The sequence below is a fragment of the Argopecten irradians genome, chromosome 6 (genome assembly GCF_041381155.1).
Source record: "Argopecten irradians isolate NY chromosome 6, Ai_NY, whole genome shotgun sequence".
Classification (NCBI taxonomy): Eukaryota; Metazoa; Mollusca; class Bivalvia; order Pectinida; family Pectinidae; genus Argopecten; species Argopecten irradians.
The window spans coordinates 27,877,993-27,901,720 of NC_091139.1; the positions used below are offsets into that span (position 1 = coordinate 27,877,993).

At 35.6% G+C, this 23,728-nt stretch overlaps 1 protein-coding gene across 1 annotated transcript; it reads right to left on the minus strand.

Annotated features, from left to right (window-relative positions):
* Positions 1-14,799: 14,799 nt before the first annotated feature.
* On the minus strand, positions 14,800-17,511 carry LOC138326425 (sodium-dependent glucose transporter 1A-like). Its single transcript, XM_069272535.1, has 3 exons — positions 17,116-17,511; positions 16,423-16,708; positions 14,800-15,842 (listed from the first exon to the last, which is right to left on the minus strand). The coding sequence occupies exons 1-3, from the start codon at positions 17,314-17,316 to the stop codon at positions 14,800-14,802; spliced, it is 1,530 nt and encodes a 509-aa protein (XP_069128636.1). The 5' UTR covers positions 17,317-17,511.
* Between the last annotated feature and the right edge of the window lie 6,217 nt (positions 17,512-23,728).

Below are 23,728 nucleotides of genomic sequence, written 5' to 3' on the forward strand. Positions count from 1 at the left end.
CGCCGACAGAGCATAAATGATATTCAGTATTTGAACAATGATTTGTGAATAATCGTGTATATAAAGGTATAATTAACACAAAAAATAACATAAAATAATTTATTTGCCTTTGATGCATGCGCAATCAATACTTCATTCCATATATAATATAGTGCCACAGATTTTTTCGGGATGCAATTAATAATTTTCATATTTTTAACTTGAAGTAAAATTAGAAGCTCAAACTTTTCAATGGTGGTAATGGTGTAAAATAAGTAAGTCTAGTAACAGAAGAAAAATACTACATCGTCTACTACTGCTTTTGATAGTGAAAAAATACCATTTGTCAGCGGTGGAGCATCTTTAACCAACGGTCGAACCGGTTTTTCCGAATAAATGAAAACGGCACAGGTCCGTCTTTAATTCATAAACGAACAAATAGGTCCAACCGGTCAAACCGCATAATTATGGTGGCTGATTACGGCCATCTCGTGTTGTTGTGTTGTCGCCTTGTCGTGTTGTCGCCTTGTCGAGTTGTCGCGGTCTCAAACTGCGACAACCCGAGATTTAACAGTTAAAATGTCGACTTGTCGCGTTTTCGAACCGCGACAAGTCGACAACACGACAAGACGACAAGTCGACAACACGACAAGTCGACATTTCAAACACGCTAATTAGCGCGTACAGAATATCGTGTTGTCGCGGTAAAATGTCGACTTGTCGTGTTGTCGAGTTGTCGACTTGTCGCCTTCCTGTTACTCATGCGCAAATCATATGAAATAGCCACTATCTTTGAATATAGAAAACTGAAGTCAGTGCTTGTACCATAGACCATATTGGTGGCATATTTCTGCCATCGAGTTGCCGACTTACGATTTAATGATGTCGACATAATTAAGGCATTAAGTCGACATCATATCGGAAGATGTCGACATAAACAGAGGAATATGTCGACTTACCACATGAACCTGCCCACATAATGATTCCAAGATAATTATGTAGAAAGTCGGTAACTCGGCGATTAATCGTGTTTATGCTCGGGTGTGACACCGACTTGTCAGTTATTGATGTCGACATCTAAACTAAAAGATGTCGACATCTGGTCATGAAAGTGGAATTCAAAGGCCATCCTTTCATAGGGCACTGTGTATATGCAGCAAGGCGCCATACAGCAGAGTTCGACGTTGATTTTGTTAATTCAGAAAAGTTTTTATATATTTGATTACAAAATTAAAAATTGTGATCCTGCATATCCCGGCCATGCAGCTGTAGCCTGCGTGTACGTACACATTGTAGCTGTTAGTCCGAGCTGAGGAAGTTAGAGTGCAAAAGGACTCTGCTTTGTACAACGAATTTCCATCCTCTTGGCCATAATCATTTATTAATATATATAACCGTGGGTTGAAAATTCGTTTAAAAGCTGTGTGTGTGCTTTGTGGATTAGCATTCGTACTAAGTCCATGTGTATGGTGGCGTATTTCTGCCATCGAGTTAATTCAGGTCGACTTATGGTAACTCGACTTTTACCAGATAGTTTTGTCAGCCAGTCGAGTTATAACATGACTTGTTGAGATATGTATGTCGGTAAGATGAGCTTTAACACGACAAATCCACATAATCTATGGTGGCATATTTCTGCCATCGAGTTGCCGACTTACGACTTAATAATGTCGACATAATTAAGGCATTAAGTTGACATCATATCGGAAGATGTCGACATAAACAGAAGAATATGTCGACTTACCTTATGTACATGCCCACATAATGATTCAAAGATAATTATGTAGAAAGTCGGTAACTCGGCGATTAATGTGTTTATGCTCGGGTGTGACACCGACTTGTCAGTTATTGATGTCGACGTCTTAACTAAAAGATGTCGACATCTGGTCTTGAAAGTGGAAATCAAAGGCCACCCTTTCATAGAGCACTGTGTATATGCAGCAAGGCGCCATACAGCAGAGATCGACGTTGATTTTGTTAATTCAGGTTTTTTTTATTTATTTGATTTCAAAATTAAAAATTGTGATCCTGCACATCCCGCCCATGCAGCTGTATAGCTGTTAGTCCGAGCTGAGGAAGTGTACAACGAATTATTAATATATATAACCGTGGGTTGAAAATTCGTTTCAAAGCTGTGTGTGTGTTTTGTGGATTAGGATTCGTACCAAGTCCATGTTGTGCATACCGTACTATACTATATTAAAAGAATGAATAAAAAAAAAAATAAAAAATAAAAAAAAAAAAAATCATGTTTTCTTTTCTTGTGAATCACGAAAAATACCAGTTACGTAATTTAAAAACCATAAAGGTCACAGTACAGGTACACAATACACATTGGGAAACCAGCTTTACTTGTTAGCTTGGCCTGTCCATATATATACTGTATACATAAATATTTACATCCCTCGAGACACTTATATAAAGGCACAACGAATTTTAGTTACGGTCTTAATGGCCAGATTCAACCTTTGGGCTAAAAATCCTCTAGGGACGTGGTTTTTAAACTCCCAACTCGGGATACATCTGCATCTATTTTTCGTAGTAAAAACACGCGTTCTTTGTAGTCAAACGTAGTAAAAAAAAGTCACGTGCTTATACCTCATTCATGCCATTGGCCGGAACATACAATTGTATTATGGGTAACTAGCGATCACGTGATTGTGTGTTTACTTCCAAATATGGTGATAGTTTGCTTGCCATTTCTTCGGAGAAATTGATTTATTTGAAAATATTTAGACTCCAAAATGTTTTTAATATTGCATGCATATTATTTTGACTTGCACGTATGTATTATTTTACTATAAATAATGAACTGAAATGAGTTATAAAACTGCCATTTTCACGTTTTGTAAATAAATGATATAATACGAATTGACCAATTCAATAGGTCTAACCGTCTAATCTGAAATCAGCGAAGATCGGCTACTCCCGGCTATATTCGTAGAATTCTAAATTTATAGTTATATATATTATTACCTGCTTTAGGATTCAGAACAGATACATATAACTCAGAGAAAATAAGATCTTCGTCAAAAGGCCTTATTTAAAATGTATAAATACCAGGTCAGAGAAAACACTCTATTTGGAAGTAAACACACACTCATGTGATCACTAGTTACCCATAATACAATTCCATATTTATTTCGGCTAATGGCATGAATGAGGTATAATCACGTGACTTGTTTTACTACGTTTGACTACAAAGAATGCGTGTTTTGTACCATTATGGGGAAAATCCCCCGCGGATCGTGGTTTCATTTCCACCATTTGAAATTGTTAAGCAATAATATAATATCATAGTTTATTTTCCATATTATTTCCAAACAAATAGTTATAAGCTTCCGCATAGCCAACTTAGCTTTTTGGGAATCTAATACATGTACATGTACTTGTACACATACTAAGTAAAAATGATGTGCATGATGCACGGGCTTATGTGCTTACCTGGCAGCTTCTAGAACGAATATACGTACCCGGCCTACTATACCTTTCAGACGACACCATTTTCTGTCAAAAAGTCTTTTGAGCTACAATATTGCAGCTAGGCAGCTTCCCGCCTGGTAAATTGGGACCTAGGACCTGCTTCGGTAGGTTCCGTACGAAAATGTATCATTTTGTTTGTCAGAATTACTCTTCATAGATTGAAAGGTCTCAAGGCCCTCTACCAATATTGTGAATATCATGGCCCTGGGGTCTCGGAATATTCCCCAGGGGATAGGGTCTGTACCATAGTTTATATAGGGAAACACATTTATGAGCATTATTTGCTCAATTTTCATAGGAAATGTAACAGATGTAATGGAATCAAATATTTTCATAGATTAAAAGGTTAAATTGATATCATCACTGGCTGATTTCATGGGCCTGATAGGTTAATATATGGTGCTTATATACAGTGTATGTATTTGTTTCATTCTGTATCCGAACTCGGGTGACTAATCAGAAAAAAAAACATGGCTGACAGGTGGCTATGTGTTTTATTATTACTGCTATATAGACTTCATTTTTAGTTTTCCCATGTTACAAAACTTTTCCAAGAGGAAAGGAAAAGGTAAAGGATTCCAGAAATAGAGAAAAGATCCATCTTTTATTGGCATGATTTACATCAGTCAGTAGTGGGTACCAAGTTCATTAAACTTTTTAAATGTGCAACTGAGGGGCGTAGGAAGAAAAGGGTCCTCCTGCACATTTTTCGTACTTCATTTTAGAAAATTTTGCCGCTTTGCGGCGCATTTCCTAAAAGTTCAAGTACATAATGTTCAAACCTTTAATAATAATAATTCAATACAATGAACTAAACTAAAAATGTCCATCAAGGGTTTCTACTATTTCAAAAATGTTTCTTAAAATATTAAATTGTTTATATGTCTAAGCAAGACAATTAAATCAATTCATTATTTTTTTAGTTAAACAACAATGTGCTGATGGTGTGAAGTCGTATGTTCAGATCGAGCAGGGTTGCATAATGATATGACGACATTCACAATTATAATTTCTAAATGCAGGTAAATGTAAATCGAAAAATTACCACGTTAAGAACGCTTTAAAATCCTCAAAATACACCATAAAACTCATCTTGGCCATTCCAAATCGTAATATTTTTCACGGGGGATTCCTCCGGACCCCCAGAAAACCAAAGTCTCACGCATTCGGCGCTCGCAAATTCATCAAAATCGTAATTTTTTTCCGGAGGAGATCCCCGACCCCCAAAACACCAAAGTCTCGCGCATTCGGCGCTCGCAAAATCATCGAAATCGTAATATTTTTTTCCGGGTGAGACCCCCAGACCCCCAAACACCAAAATCTCGCGCATTCCGCATTCGCAAAATCATCAAAATACCTCGTAAAAATTATCTCAGCCATTCTAAATCGTGATATTTTTTTCCGGGAGAGACCCCCGGACCTCCAAACACCAAAATCTCGACCCTTCGACGCTCGCACGCCATATTGCATATTCATTAATTTCCTGTTAGCGTCGCCACTGATATGGATGTGTACAAGCATTATATGTAATGATTTATGAGAAAAAGTATATTAAGTATATATGGTTGTGTGTTGAATTAATCTCCTCCTGTGTGACCTTTTTCAATTGTCTTTTGGCCGCATCATCCAGTGTCTGTTGTAAACAATTTACAATCTTCTTAATAACCAAGAACCTCATACATGGACATGTTATTGGGCGATAGTATGCTGGGATGAAGGGATACAAAGTTGGTTCAAATCAATGATCTTGACCTATGTGCCAAGTCACAGGGCTGAGACATATTTATTTGTTTGTTTAAAAGCAAAACATTATTTATAACTGTACATATCGGAATTCAGTTGACTGTTAGACATATATATCTTTATTGGATCCTGCTCATTCTCAATTCTCATCAATTTGTAAACAATTCAAATTCTAACTAACTTCTTCTCCACAACACGGTTTTTCTCATTGTACATTGTACAGCAAGTACAAAAACAACAACAATAAAATTACAAACATGAATATTTTGTATTGATATTATTTTTTTGTTGTTGTAAATTTTCAGCAAAACAAATATGTTTCAAATCAAATTAATACAGATATTTGAATAATACATTTGATCTGCATTCATTATTGAATTTTAAAAAAATAAAAAAAAAAAACAACTTTATATCATAGCAAAGGTACATGGTTTGTCATTTTAATCAAGGGAGATAAATCCGTTTTGAAGGATTTTCCACAAAGTGGAAAAGTTAAGATTAATTCACTTTCCATGCATTATTCAACCAAAATTTAGACTGGTACATTTCCTGGTCAACATCAATTATATTTTCAACACAAATTTATTAGATGATGTTTCAAGTAATTGTCGAGTATATATACATTAACTTTGACATCTGCCATGGCACAACATGTAATCTTCAATTTATCAATGTTTCACAATCAAAGTCTACTCTAAGCCCTCTGTTTCAAATGGTGGAAATGAAATCACGATCCGCGGGGGATTTTCCCAATAATGGTACAAAACACGCGTTCTTTGTAGTCAAACGTAGTAAAACAAGTCACGTGATCATACCTCATTCATGCCATTGGCCGAAATAAATATGGAATTGTGTTATGGGTAACTAGTGATCACATTAGTGTGTGTTTACTTCCAAATAGAGTGATTTCTCTGACCTGGTATTTATACATAGTTAGGCCTTTTGACGAAGATCTTATCTTCTCTTTGTTATATGTATATGTTCTGAACCCTAAAGCAGGTAATAATATATAAAAATATAAATTTAGAATTCTACGAATTTAGCCGGGAGTAGCCGATCTTCGCTGATTTTAGATTAGACGGTTAGACCTATTGAATTGGTCAATTAGCATTATATTATTTATTTACAAAACGTGGAAATGGCAGTTTTATAACTCATTTCAGTTCATTATATATAGTAAAATAATACATATGTGCAAGTCAAAATGATATGCATGCAATATTAAAAACATTTTGGAGTCTAAATATTTTTAAATAAATCAATTTCTCCGAAGAAATGGCAAGCAAACTATCACCATATTTGGAAGTAAACACACAATCACGTGATCACTAGTTACCCATAATACAATTGTATATTCCGGCCAATGGCATGAATGAGGTATAAGCACGTGACTTTTTTTTTACTACGTTTTTACTACGAAAAATAGATGCAGATATATATCCCGAGTTTGGAGCTAAAACCGCGTCCCGGGAGGATTTTTAGGCCATTAAGACCGTAACAAAAATTCGTTGTATCGAGGGATGTAAATATTTATGTATATATATGGACAGGGCAAGCTAACAAGTAAAGCCGGTTTCCAAATGGGTATTGTGTATCTGTACTGTGACCTTTTTGGCTTTTAAATTACGTAACTGGTAATTTTCGTGATTCGCAAGAAAATGAAATCTTGAAAAAATCATTGTAATATAGTATAGTACGGTATGTACCACATGGACTTGGTACGAATCCTAATCCACAAAACACACACACAGCTTTTAAACGAATCTTCAACCCACGGATATATATATTAATAAATGATTATGGCCAAGAGGATGGAAATTCGTTGTACAATGAAGAGTCCTTTTGCACTCTAACTTCCTCAGCTCGGACTGACAGCTACATTGTACATGTACTACTAACATGTACAATGTGTACGTACACGCAGGCTACAGCTGCATGGCCGGGATGTGCTGGATCACAATTTTTAATTTTGAAATCAAATAAATAAAAACTTTTCTGAATTAACAAAATCAACGTCGAACTCTGCTGTATGGTGCCTTGCTGCATATACACAGTGCTCTATGAAAGGGTGGCCTTTGATTTCCACTTTCAACACCAGATGTCGACATCGTTTAGTTTAGATGTCGACATCAATAACTGACAAGTCGGTGTCACACCCGAGCATAACCACGATTAATCGCCGAGTTACAAACTTTCTACATAATTATCTTGGAATTATTATGTGGGCAGGTTCATGTAGTAAGTCGACATATTCTTCTGTTTATGTCGACATCTTCCGATATGATGTCGAATTAATGCCTTAATTATGTCGACATCATTGAGTCGTATGTCGGCAAATCGATGGCAGAAATATGCCACCATAATAATCATATTGGAAAGTCGAGTTATCTTGTTGTAATAAGGCAAGTCAATTTTCCAGGAAGTAAGTCGACTTTCCGTGATGTAAGTCGACTTGCCGACATAGATATCTCAACAAGTCATGAGATAATTCGACAGGTCGACATAATTATCTCGACAAAGTTACGTTACGTAACTCGACCTAAAATAACACGGTGGCAGAAATATGCCACCATAAGATACGCAATACCCATTTGGAAACCAGCTTTCCTTGTTAGCTTGCCCTGTCCATATATATACATAAATATTTACATCCCTCGATACACTTATATAAAGGCACAACGAATTTTTGTTACGGTCTTAATGGCCAGATTCAACCTTTGGGCTAAAAATCCTCTCGCGGGACGCGGTTTTAGCTCCAAACTCGGGATACATCTGCATCTATTTTTTGTAGTAAAAACGTAGTAAAAAATGTCACGTGCTTATACCTAATTCATGCCATTGGCCGGAATATACAATTGTATTATGGGTCACTAGTGATCACGTGATTGTGTGTTTACTTCCAAATATGGTGATAGTTTGCTTGCCATTTCTTCGGAGAAATTGATTTATTTGAAAATATTTAGACTCCAAAATGTTATTAATATTGCATGCATATCATTTTGACTTGCACATATGTATTATTTTACTATAAATAATGATCTGAAATGAGTTATAAAACTGTCATTTTCACGTTTTGTAAATAAATGATATAATGCGAATTGACCAATTCAATAGGTCTAACCGTCTAATCTAGGATCAGCGAAGATCGGCTACTCCCGGCTAAATTCGTAGAATTCTAAATTTATATTTATATATATTATTACCTGCTTTAGGTTTCAGAACATATACATGTACATATAACACAGAGAAAATAAGATCTTCTTCAAAAGGCCTAATTATGTATAAATACCAGGTCAGAGAAATTACTCTATTTGGAAGTAAACACACACTCATGTGACCACTAGTTACCCACTAATACAATTCCATATTTATTTCGGCCAATGGCATGAATGAGGTATAATCACGTGACTTGTTTTACTACGTTTTACTACAAAGAACGCGTGTTTTGTGCCATTATTGGGAAAATCCCCCGCGGATCGTGGTTTCATTTCCACCATTTGAAACAGAAGGCTTAGAGTAGACTTTGATTGTGAAACATTGATAAATTGAAGATTACATGTTGTGCCATGGCAGATGTCAAAGTTCATGTATATATACTCGACAATTACTTGAAACATCATCTAATAAATTTGTGTTGAAATTATAATTGATGTTGACCAGGAAATGTACCAGTCTAAATTTTGGTTGAATAATGCATGGAAAGTGAATTATTCAAACACTCTGGATATCGAATTTTTAATCATTAATTTCTTTTGAACTCGGGACTTTTTGGGTGTGTAATTAGGGGAAAGTTGATAACTTTTTATAATATATGTACCCTAATTTTCTTTTGTTGATTTACGGACCCTGAAAGATACGGATTATGCGGCTTTAACTTTTCCACTTTGTGGAAAATCCTTCAAATCGGATTTATCTCCCTTGATTAAAATGACAAACCATGTACCTTTGCTATGTTATAATTTTTTTTTTATTTTTTTTTTTAAATTCAATAATGAATGCAGATCAAATATATTAATCAAATATGTGTATTAATTTAATTTGAAACATGTTTGTTTTGCTGAAAATTTGCAAAAAAAATAATATCAATACAAAATATTCATGATTGTAATTTGATTGTTGTTGTTTTTGTACTTGCTGTAAAATGAGAAAAAAACGTGTTGTGGAGAAGAAGTTTGTTAAATTTGAATTGTTTACAAATGGATGAGAGTTGGAGAATGAGCAGAAGGAAATAAGGATATATATGTCTAACAGTCACCTGAATTCCGATATGCAGTTATGAATAATGTTTTGCTTTTAAACAAACAAATAAATATGTCTCCTATATAAACTATGGTAAAGACCCTATCCCCTGGGGAAAATTCCGAGACCCCAGGGCCATGAAATTCACAATATTGGTAGAGGGCCTTGAGACCTGCCATGTAAGCACATAAGCCCGTGTTTCTTACTATATGTGTACATATGTATTAGATTCCCAAAAAGCTAAGTGGGCTATGCGGAAGCTTATAACTATTTGTTTGGAAATAATATGGAAAATAAACTATGATATGATAGTATTGCTAACAATTTCAAATGGTGGAAATGAAACCACGATCCGCGGGGGATTTTCCCAATAATGGCACAAAACACGCGTTCTTTGTAGTAAAACGTAGTAAAACAAGTCACGTGATTATACCTCATTCATGCCATTGGCCGAAATAAATATGGAATTGTATTAGTGGGTAACTAGTGATCACATGAGTGTGTGTTTACTTCCAAATAGAGTGATTTCTCTGACCTGGTATTTATACATACTTTGGCCTTATTTTCTCTGTGTTATATGTATATGTTCTGAGCCCTAAAGCAGGTAATAATATATATAAATATAAATTTAGAATTCTACGAATTTAGCCGGGAGTAGCCGATCTTCGCTGATTTTAGATTAGACGGTTAGACCTATTGAATTGGTCAATTCGTATTATATCATTTATTTACAAAACGTGAAAATGGCAGCTTTACAACTCATTTCAGTTCATTATTTGTAGTAAAACAGTGCATATGTGCAAGTCAAATGATAAGCATGCAATATTAATAATATTTTGGAGTCTAAATATTTTCAAATAAATCAACTCTCCGAAGAAATGGCAAGCAAACTATCACCATATTTGGAAGTAAACACAAAATCACGTGATCACTAGTTACCCATAATACAATTTTATATTACGGCCAATGGCATGAATGAGGTATAAGCACGTGACTTTTTTTACTACGTTTGACTACAAAGAACGCATGTTTTTACTACGAAAAATAGATGCAGATGTATCGCGAGTTGGGAGTTTAAAACCGCGTCCCTGGAGGATTTTTAGCCCAAAGTTTGAATCTGACCATTAAGACCGTAACAAAAATTCGTTGTGCCTTTATATAAGTGTATCAAGGCAGAGATTAACATTTAAATCTCTGATCAAGGGATGTAAATATTTCTGTAGGCCAAGCTAACAAGTAAAGCTGGTTTCCCAACGTGTATTGTGTACCTGTACTGTGACCTTTATAGCTTTTAAATTACGTAACTGGTTTTTTTCGGGATTCACAAGAAAATACAACATAAAAAAATTTTTTTTTTATTTTATTTTTTTATTTTTATTTTCATTCATTCTTTTAATATAGTATAGTACGGTATGTACTACATGGACTTGGTACGAATGCCAATCAACAAAACACACACACAGCTTTGAAACGAATTTTCAACCCACGGTTATATATATTAATAATTCGTTGTACACTTGCTTAGCTCGGGCTAACAGCTACGTACACGCAGGCTACAGTTTCATGGCCGGGATGTGCAGGATCACATTTTTTTTTTAAAATCAAATGAACGTCGATTGCTGCATATACACAGTGCTCTATGAAAGGGTGGCCTTTGATTTCCACTTTCAAGACCAGATGTCGACATCTTTTAGTTTAGATGTCGACATCAATAACTGACAAGTCGGTGTCACACCCGAGCATAAACACATTAATCGCCGAGTTACCGACTGTCTACATAAATATCTTGGATTCATTATGTGGGCATGTACATGTGGTAAGTCGACATATTCTTCTGTTTATGTCGACATATTCCGATATGATTTCGACTTAATGCCTTAACGATGTCGACATTATTTAGTCGTAAGTCGGCAAATCGATGGCAGAAATATGCCACCATAAAATTGCAATATTTTCTAATTTTCGGATTAACGGGCCTTCGAACTATTAGGCTTAGCGGTTCAAGTGACCTAAAAATTAACAGATGACGATTACTGCGTACTAATCAGACGGCGTGACCAGACCATTATTACACGATTATCATATAATAAACAAATTATTGAAATTCATAGTTCAGAGAAAAATACTTTGACAACTCTCGGTAAAGAAATTGCTATCAAATTTCTTCATCTAGGTACAAACACATGCACACAATTATTTTCATTAGCAATCCAATATGGCGAGTGTTATCCATTGTTTGCGCATGTGTACAGGAAGTCGACAACACGACAACTCGACAACACGACAAGTCGACAACACGACAAGGCGACAACACGACAAGTCGACAACTCGACAACACGACAAGTCGACATTTTACCGCGACAACACGAGATTCTGTACGCGCTAATTAGCGTGTTTGAAATGTCGACTTGTCGTGTTGTCGACTTGTCGTCTTGTCGTGTTGTCGACTTGTCGCGGTTCGAAAACGCGACTAGTCGACATTTTAACTGTTAAATCTCGGGTTGTCGCAGTTTGAGACCGCGACAATTCGACAAGGCGACAACACGACAAGGCGACAACACAACAACACGAGATGGCCGTAATCAGCCACCATACATAATCGAAAACGGCCTAGGTGTGTAAAAGGAGCGGGTCGGTGTGGTTTGTACATAGTGCTAAATACGGTCTCTGTCACTCAGCTGACGGCGCATGCTTCTTTAGCCCAGTCGGTAGAGCCGTAGATTTCCACGCCGGAGAGCCGGGTTCGATTCCTGGTCGGGGCACTCGACAGGAAGTGTATTTTCCCGGTTCTTCTACATTGGCGCCCAATTAAATAACCCATGGAAGGCGGTTAAAGAGTCTCGGTTAAGATTTAGGAAATCAAAAGGAGCGGGTCGGTATGGCTAGTAAATAGTGTTAAATACTGTCTCTGTCACTCAGATGACGGAGCATGCTTCTTTGGTTCAGTCGGTAGAGCCGTAGATTTCCACGCCGAAGACCCGGGTTCGATTCCTGGTCGGGGCACTCGACAGGAATGTGTATTTTCCCGGTTCTTCTACATTGGCGCCCAGCTAAATAACCCACCACCTAACCCACGGTGGTGGTGTTTCGAACGATCTCGTGTGTCTTCGAGGGCGAAGATTGGACTGGGTCGATCATCGGTGACCAGGGCCGTTTTCGATTATGCGGTTTGACTGGTTGGACCTAGTTGTTCGTTTATGAATTAAAGACGGACCTGGTGAATTTATATTGTTTTCAGGCGAGCCTTGACAAAACCCTCACAGGCCTGTATAAAAAATGCAGGTCGCCAGGATTTATAACATAGCTTTTACAAATACTCCTGAAAGATATTAGGACCAGGTGACTCGGAAGTGAAAGCGTTCTCTGATTCAGCGCCGAAGCCTTAAACCATTCATGATCTCACAAAATTACATGTGCTAGATTTTATTTTAAACGAAAAGGGTTGTCAGATAATAATAAAAATCTCTGTTTTTCAGAATTCTCGTTTCAATCGCGGCCGATGTGGTCAAGTGGTTAAGATGTCCCGACATATTAAAATAAGCCCTCCACCTCTGGGTCGCGAGTTCGAATCCAATGTGGAGCAGGTGGTTTTTCTCCGGGTACTTCGGCTTTCCTCCACCAGCAAAATTGGCACGTCCTTAAATGACTCTGGTTGTTAATAGGACGTTGAACCAATAAAACTTAAACCAAAACCCTTTCAATCGTCAGAGCTAGAAACTATGAATGCGTAAATTGAGGTTTCGAGACGACCCCTCAAATTTATCTCAATCATATTTAAATAAGTAATTAATTTTGTGACACATTCTGTTTCCACAATGAAAAAGACTCACACACCTGCTACAAAGGTATTAAAATATGTATGTTGATATATATAACGATTAATATATAAAGCAGCTACATCCTGCAATGAAAACTCTATATGATTATTACTTGAACGAGTATTGATTTTAAATTAATTTAATTTTATTATTTTGTCTATCAAAGTAAATGCACAATGCATTAAATTTTATTTACATGTGAGTCACGTGATTATTCTCAGGGGCGTAGCTTGCTATATAAAAAACCGGGCTTGCGCATAGAAATCCTAGTACGAGTTATTTGTGGTCCTGTAAAAATAAAACATCTAAGTCGTATCCGTTTATAACTATCAACCTACTGGTTCTGTGTGTTTAGTGCTTGTGTTGTTTGGTACGTAAATAGAAGATGACACAATTAATGACAAGATGGCTTCTTCAAGTTTAAACCGAAAGACACGCAAAGTCAAAGGCCGACAGATGAAATATCGGAAAGTGACACCTCGCAAATTATAGTGACACAGAGTAGATTTCATTAAATAGTCCGCTAAAATCTGCTTATATTATAAGGCTGTACTACATGATGTTTGGGGCTAATATAAAGTCTATATATTAGACAAAAAAATAAATGAATAAAAAAAACCTAATAATATAGGCAAGTTTAGTGGACTAGATTCTACTCAGTCCTCTAAATAGGAATAGGCCATCTTAATCAGATATGGGAATATTCTTCCAAAATCCCAACCCAGAGTAAATGTACAATCTACTGACACATACTCTTGTTGGAACGATATTGACGATAATTAAAACTTCCCGTCAAGATAGGCTTTATGAAGACAAAGTTTCGTATAGTGTTTTCTATCAGTGTGACTTTTATGCCTTATAATATAAGGCGCTGTTTTTTTATATTCATTCACTTTTTCACTTTTTTTCACATATACATGTATGAATTATTAGATTTTTACATTTGAAAAAAAAATACGTAACGTAAGAAAGTTCCGTCCGTCTATCCTCAAATCCCCTTAGAGTCATTAAAGATACATGTAGGACTTATCATGAGATTCTGATACTTGCAAATTGAACAGAAGCGAGTAAAACATTAATACATAATTATCAGGTACAGGTAGAAAATAGACCTACTAATTTAATAACTCTAGTTTAGCAATACCAAGCATAATCAAACATCATTTTCGGGGCTAAACAATTTTCCTTAAAACCATTTTCCGTCGGGGGGGGGGGGGGGGGGGCTTCGCCCCCCTGAACTCTCAAACCAGGTCGCTACTCTGGACCCGCTGTGGGCCTTTGCGACCCCCAGACCACTCGCCTGGGCTTGCACGTGTAAAAGCCTCTAGCAACGCCCATGATTCTATAATATTTTAATTAAAATCATGAACCCGCGAAAATACGCGCGTTCTTATGAAACTGAATTCACGAAATTTAGCAGTCACGAAAGAGAGGTTTGCTTACTGCCAGGTTGTAATGATAAAGGTAAGCCGAGTTCCATATGCTTAATTATAATTCATCAAAATATAAGTCACAAGGATAAATTGTTTTATAGTATTTATTTATCCAAATTTACATTTAAACATATATCATTCTGGTCCTTTGGTTTAAGGGAGTTTGTGTAAACAAACACCAATAAAACATTTATAACCGTTATACACGCATATCCTAAGTTTAAATAACAAAACCAAAGAGGTGATATCTCCTCCATCATGTACCCAAACAGCAGAGGACTTAACAATGTTCCGGCATATCCCATTAACAAGATGAAGGCTGTCACTTTTCCACGAACTGGAATTAAATTTTCGTTCGTCCAACTTAACAGACTCGGCCAAATAAGCCCCCAGGCCGCACCAATTGAAAACACAAAAATCCATACCCCTGCAGCGGCCATGAAGATTCCACTGATAGATAGTCCGGTTAGACCAATCACATGCAGCACAACTGAAGATGAAAGCAATCTCATTGGTTTAAAGAAGTGGGATAAATACGCACCGAATAACCTTCCGCCGAGCATGGCAAGAAATAGTTCGGATGTAAGCCAAGCTGCAGTGATCTTTGTCCATTGCAAATGCTGGACACAAAAAGCTGGCAAATATCCTGTAAATATATAGTTTACCGACATGTAAAAGGTCGCAAATAATCCGACGTTTACTAACTGCAGCCGCTGTATACTTGAAGGTAAATTCCCTATAAACTGAGATTCGTCGTTTGACCTATTCTTCGTTTCATGTTTAGAACTCTTGAAACACATCACAATGAATGGAATTGTTGACAACAAGACTAGCCCAGCTGATACAGTGTACGCAATATAAATTTGTGATGTTTGAGTTTCAGTATGTGTGATGTTAGTATGTGGAATGGACGATATGTCAGAATTGTTTCCTCCGAAGATCAGTGGATTTGTTGTGGCGGTATTATTATTTGGAGTGTCTAATGAGTCGAACCGTTTCGCGACGCCAGTTGATCTCGGTAAGAGGAATGGAGAAGTTGCTATTGGAGAGATGAGGCCAGCGGCACCATCAGACACGAGGAAAATGTTTAAGTAGACTCTACCCCGAGGTGTAGCTCCCCATATAGATACAGCAGTGGATGTCATCACTGGAAACAACAAATGACATACATGTACCGTTTATTAAAGTAAGATGACATTTTATCTTTAAATTACTCAAACAAATTATCTTCCCTTCCCAGATGGAAAATTATTCGAGGTTTTGCATACGACTAGACCTGAGAAACTATTATACTAGTCTTTATGCAAAAAGAAATTTGCATAATACGTTTCATCCCTGATATTTCAGTGTTACTATCACTGTCGTTATATCCACCCTGGACTAAGTCATGGTTAAAAAGAGGGAAAAACCCAATCACATGTCATCATTGGCAAATTACAGAGAGCGACTTCATTATAGTGTCATTATATGATTCATTTGATGTACATTGATTTTTAAGGTTCTTTCGGGGTCAAATAAGACCCCTTCTCCTAGAGAAATATGACCAAACTCTCATCTATTGTCGCGCACAAAACCTCCAGTCTTTTTTGCTATGACTAATTCATGGGTGGCTATAACGACAATGCCTCTCATGGTCAGCAATGCACACATACATTAGATGGATAAAACTTCAATTTATCAAACCTAAAAGATGGATTACGATCCCCAAACATTCCGTTTATACTTACCAACACTTATCAAACCACCGCATAGACCATGAACACCGTGTGCAGTTACCATGAGTTCATAAAGGAAACACCACGGAATTAGTGCACGCGTGAGGCTGTATATCAACAAAGCTACAACTAGTATGATGTATCTGTTAACTCGGGAGTAAAGTGTTCCACCAATCAGTGATCCTATAGCACAACCCGTGCTGTATGACGTCATAAAGACTGACCCTTTCTCCAGGTCTGTACCAGAGATATGCAGAATGTCCAGAAACGCTGGACCAGTTTGGCCTTTGCACCAACCCTGGATCGATAGAAATGAGAAAGTATGAATGTGTTGTAAAAAAGAAGCATTCGTTCTTTATTAATGAAATTTAATTTCATAAAAATATTGGAAACGCAAGATACATGTATGATTTATTTCTTTGGATTTAATCATTATCATTTAAATATTCCTTTTAAGAATTGCTTTAAAGCGTGTCATTATATTTGCAACATTGGATGCTTGCCATTGGAGATATGTAAAACAGTCACTATTTTTAAGAGTCTTTGATAAAAAATTGAACCCTGTTGAACACCTTTGTTGTAATTCTTGAAATTAATCTATAATATTGAATGCTGGGCATTAAACATTTAAACCTATTATATTTTAAATTTTCAATCAATTGTACAGCAAAAGCACATTGTAATAGAATTTTCATAATATCATACCAATGTGGAATACGCAAATGTGGCACAGAAGCTTAGAATAAACTTGAACCGTGTCGCCTTATTCTGTCGTAGTTCGTCTATAAAGGACATCTTGATGTACTTTTGAACATCTTTGGAAGTATAGTAATCGTCTTGACCATCCTTATCTATCTCATGAAGAGATGTTTTCTCGTGCTCCCAAATCTCTTCCTTTTCTGTCATTTTGCTCCAATACCAATGCTACCACTTGCTGCACACTTTGATGACAGTTTTTTCCTTAAAATATTTTGAAAACTTTCTACCATGTGATTTAAAGTATTATTACACACATACAAGTATTAGTACTATGTATAATACTTTGGAAGCTAAACACGGTGTTGTAGTAAATTTGTATCAAATTGCAGCTTTAATTGTTTAGATTTCTGATATACTAGTAGATATTAGGGGTACAATCTAAAGAGTTCGACAGCAAACTTGAAAGACGACGGATATATATAGAAATGCATGCCACGGTTTAGACGGATGGGTACAATGATACACATAGGAAATGCATTATACTGTAGAACAACATTCTTTTACGGCTACTACAAATTCCATTTCAAAACAAATTCAAAAATATTAACTTTCACAGATTTTAAAATTAGAGTATGATGCACGCATGAATTTGCGGAGATAAACTTTCTTGACTTCACTTGCATCGCGAAATTTGCGAAATTAAGTCGCACGCCAAAGAAAATTTGTTTACAGTAATACAATATAATGGAAGGACACAGCTATAGACAAACATGATCGACAACAAAGAGCATTGTTGTACTGTAGGCTAGAAGCGGGAATGAACATTTTACCCAGATAGATTTCTTCGTTTGATGATTCTTTTCATATCCTTAAACCTTCCATAAAGTGTGTTTTATATTCCCACATATTATGCACCATTAAACAGTAACGTAATCATATGAGAATTATGCGAATACAGCCTTAATGTCAGTTTGTAGATAGCTTAGTATTCAGCATGGCAGTTTAACATATTATAAGCTGATAACTACCTACCTTGTACGTTTGTACTCTAACACAGAGAATATTGAAGTCCTATTCCTCTGTATTTTAGTGAACAGTATGAGATGTGAAAAAAGTATACCGTCAACACACGTTGTATCTTTGTCACATGGTTTTTTTATGATACTGCCATGTGCCTGTCAATATACTAGTCACTTAGTGCTTCATTGTTGCGTTTTGCCAACTGTGACTCCATCGTTATAAAATGTAATTTTTATCTGTTTTAATGGTAGTCTAGTATCACTGACCTGGGGGGTCGTCTCAAAAATAACTTAGTTATAGGTCATCTGTTAGATATTCATGCTGTTATATAGTCAGATGTCGTCTTTAATAGATTTAATATATATTATTCTTTTATTTAGATATATATAGACGCGTGCTGAAAATTAACTACAATGTACAAGCCATGTTACCATGATTTTGCCTTAAATGTTAAGTTTATTGGATTTAAGAATACCTACATACTATATTAGACTATTACTGTCTTTTTATCAGTAATATGACCAGACACATGGTATCATTATAGTTACCTCAGCGTCACGACCATGTAAGTTATATTGTACACCATACATTACACAACATATGCATGTACGTGTCAATTCTTTACAAACGAAATGTGTGTTCAACTGGATAAACGGTAATTATGTTAAACATGTTTTTTGTTTTTTGTTTTTTGATTTTTGATTTTCTACACGAGTTTTATAATTTATGAAGAATGTTAGCAGGTAAGAATACTATGATAATAATAATTATAACAAATACGATGTTTAGTTTTAAAACAAAGATGCTTGTCTCAGTTTTCAAGTATGGTCTAAGAAGTTCTCTAAGGCCTATGATAACATATGGTACTTGGGTATTGTATCAACAATACAATATCGATAAATCTGTATGTAGCAAAAAATGCAAGCTGCTTTACTATTCTCAGTAAGTAAAAGCGACATGATAGTCTAAGTGTGTACATACCGAAATTTGCATTATTTGTGCAATTGCAGTTTAGTTTGTTTTTGTCATTGCGGCTATCCCCCGTAGTCTTTGTTGTCTTCACATCAACAAGATCATTTTACATAAGAAAAAATCGTCTTTGAAAAGAGTTCAATTTTGTTTTCTTCAAAGTATTTTTTCTACAGTGTAAATTGCTTTATTTAATCTCTTGGCATACCACTACAAAGTTATTCAGTGGATGCCTTAAGCAACATAAGGTTTCTATAACAATATGTATAAAATCATTTATTCTGATGCCTGCAAACTTCTGATATATCTGGTGTACAAACACATCAAGATAACGTTTGTAACAGTACCGAGAGCCTTCGCAACGCTTAAAAAGCAAAACCAAATTGGTGAAACCTCTTCCATCATGTACCCGAAAAGTAAGGGGCTTAAAAACGCACCCAGGAATCCAGTTAGTATAAGGTAAGTTGTCATTTTACCACGAACTGAAAGCAATGTCTCATTCGCCCAGCTTAAAAAACTCGGCCATATGAGACTAAAGACCATACCAATGACGCATACAGATATCCATATTCCGACATTGAAGTTTAAGACACCACTAACCGAAAATCCTACTAATCCAACCACATGAAACACAGTCAAAAGTACGAGCATTTTCATTGGTTTGAGCAACTGGGACAAATACGCTCCAAATAACCTTCCGCCGAGCATGGAAAGATAATATGCTGATGTAACGAATGCACCGGAAGTCTTTGTCCATTGCAGATGTTGAACACAGAATGCGGCCAAATATCCACTAAATATGAATAGTATTGACATGTAGAACATTGAAAATACGCCAATATTTACTATCTGAAAGACTTTCATATACAGTGGTAAACGTTTTTCATTGAAAGTTGACTTTTGCCTGACTACATCTTTATTTTCTTCTTTAGAAGATTTGAAATAGAAAATCACGAAGGGAATCGTTGAAAGCAATGTCAAACCGGCGGATATGGAGTATGCAATATAGACGCTAGATCTTGACGGGCCATCCATCGTGACGTTGACGTATTCAAATGGTTTTGATACAGTCATGTAGATATTGGCACTGGTGTTTGGAATGCTGGACTCCGCGCGCGCGGCTACATCAGCAGACGAATTAGACCACAGAACGTCCGTTGTTAAGTCCGTTGCCATTGGAGATAGGAAAGGAGAAGTAACCAATGGCGAGAGCAATGCCAAAGCTGAATTCGAGGCATAAAATATGTTTAAGTACATTCTTCCCCGTGGTGTTGGTCCCCATATTGCTACTGCAGTCGCTGTTAAAACTGCAAAAGAATTGAGGATAAAGAACTCTTAGTAAATTTCATCGTAAGCTATATGTTTGATTTTTATAAAAGTTCTCAATGTACATGTAGGTTCGTTCTACTCTAACTGATAACCTGATAATTCAAGTTTACAATGTTTAACTTACACTAATGCGTAAGTATACAACACTAAATGATACATTTTCGGTCATACAAATATGGTTATCTAGTGAGAAGCTTATTCAAATAATTATGATATAATATGTGATATGGATGATATTCAATACAAACAATAGACCGTTCTTACCTACGCTCAATACTCCATTGCTGGTGCCGTTAACGGCGTGTACAATTAACATGGATTCGTAATTGAAACACCAAGGAATGACAGAAAGCGAGGCACAATTTGTTAATAAAGATACAGTTAACATCAGGTACGCGTTGATCTTCGAATACAACACTCCGCAAAGAATAATGCCGAGGATATTACCAGCAAAGAATGCAGCTTTGAAAGCGGACCCTCTCTCCAGATCTGTGCCGGCAATGTGAATTATATCTAAAAACGCTGGTCCAGTTTGGCCTTTTCTCCATCCCTATAAAAAGGATGAATTGGATGATAAAACCTTATATTGATTGTATGTTTTTTTAAATGTCTCTCATATCATGTCTAAACTTAATATGGCTACATTAATTCGTATCATATATATGTAATTCATAAAACTTTCTTTAAATATCAAAAATTGTACGCTATACAAACAAGGCCATCAACGCAATTTTTAATGTGTCAGATGTAACAATATAAATGTTACACAGATTACCCAAATTAATGGTGACATAATGTGTGAATATCCTTTGAATGCCGATTTATGCTAGGAAGTTAATAACTGCTTCTTTTTTACTGTAAATGTTCTTATTTTTTACGGCAGTGAATTTTTTGCGAAAAAAAATATAATTTATTAATAAGCGTAATCGGTGGTTCAATACCGGAAATATATTTTTACAACATTTAGCACTGTACATGAATTAGCATTCGAAAGATCGCGCGAAAAGCGCTAAAATAAAACTACCGCTAAAATAAGAACATGTGCAGCATTTCAATCATTGAGGAAATATGATAAGGTTATATTATGATTTATGATATGTGTGGAAAAGTAGTCATTTCATGACGAAACATGAACAAATATAGACAGATTTAAAGCTCAAAAATGCATAATGTATACAAAGTAATTTTAATTATTGAAGAAAATATTTTATTAAAGAATCTATTATGATTTATAATTGTGTGAAATGATAAAAGTGGTCAGTTCATTACAAAACATTAACAAATATAGACAAACTCAAAACTGTACTTAAAAGCTCAAAATACATAATGTATACAAAATAATCTAAGCCATTTCAATTATCGAAGAAAATATTATATTAAAGAATATATAATTAAACATTAACAAATATAGGCAAATTCAAAACTGTGTTTAAAAGCTTAAAATATACAAATATGCTTAATACCGACCAGTAGAGAAAAGGCGAATGCGACTGAGAAGCTCAGCATGACATTGAAACGCGTGACTTTGTTAAATCGAAGTTCTGCTAGAAAAGAGGTTTCAGTATCTTTTGAACGATGCACTTCTTTCATATCATCTGTTTCTTGGTCTTCAGAGGACGCCTCATCCAGTCCCGATTTAGCCAAGAATTCTTTCTTCTCAGCCATTATGGTTTGTCTCTCGATTTCTCAATACCAAAGTTTTGTTGTGTGACCTTCTTTTATATGATAAACCCTGATTCATATTTTCAACAAAATTCAAATATAGATAATATCGTTATTAATTGTGTCCTTATTACAAGTCACGAGGTTTGCCCATATACATACTTAAGCAGCAGAGATCATATCTAATATCTCATTAATAAATCAAAACAACCGGTAATAAAATTTTTAATATCAATTCTATGTCATGGAGCAGATAAGATAAGAGTACAGTAAGGCCATGGTCTACTCTTATGACATGGCCGAGATTTAGACCACCCTATGTATGGCTATCGGAAATAGAAAATCTTAATACATATATATGTATGGGCAGATCGCCTCGATAATTCGACAACCTTTTGTCTACACTGTTAGAATCACCTCTTTGCCCTATATGTATGTGTACCGTTATAAATAGCGCTTGCTTTTTTTCCGGACACCGTCGAGATACCAAAACGACGTGGATAAAGTGACGTCATACTTCAACGTGATCTTTATGACGTCACAATTATTAGAAAAATGGAACTTATCGACAGTAATTTTTCATTGTCCATGTAGTTTTGGTTTCTCTGAACCCACGTTTTTTATCCGACGTAAATGACATTGAGCGGTTATCAGTATTAGAAGAAAACTTTAAACCGTAGAGATAACTGTCGTTGTATTGATATGCTGTTAGACCGAGGAAATGGGACACGTAACGAGATGCCTATCGTGACCTCTTGACCCTAAACAACAGCAGTAATCAGAAATAAAACATGAAAAAACACGACCGTCCTCTATATAGAATAATTTTACGAATCAATGTGCCTGTGCTTACAAGTTAATACAATGTCCCTATCATAAATGAAAGTTCAGAAGTAATGTAATAACTTTAGGGGAAAATGAAAAACAAAGCGGTGTTCACGTTTTTGTTTTTGTATACTTATTACTGTAAATGGCGTGGGCATGTTTTTCGCCTAAGTAGTTAACATAGACAGTCAAAGAAGCCATCGGTCGACTCGGTCGACTAATTGTTCCATTAATTAAGACTTGCTTCAAAGGATCGTATACATTTTTAAATTGCTATTTTCCAATACAAGTAACAAATCATGTCAATGACGAATCAAAATTTTGATTAATTCCTCATCATAACTTACACTTCTCATATGTTTATGTCTGGTTCTTAGCTAGTTGTTGGAAATCACAATAACTTAACACAGCTAAATTTATATTAGTTAATACAATTAGTTACAGATAAAAAAAATAATTTGATATGTTAGTACAAAATATGTTCTTCACTAGGTCTACCAGTATCGATTCATCGATTCATGGGACTATGCAGATGGTTTGATGATATATTTATCAATCTTCAGACTACCTAATGTAGGGATTCAATTAACATACTATGTTAATTAACATTATACACACAATAAGTTTTCAAATTACAAACAGACAAAAGATAAAATTCATACAGGGAATCAGGAGGATAGTCACAAATTATGATTAAAATAACGTTTTCTTTTTTCTTTCATTTATTTATTTAACATAGGTATAATTATTTATACATATGTATAATTTAGTGTAGTACTGATTTGTCAACATGTAAGGGAAGTAACTCTTATCT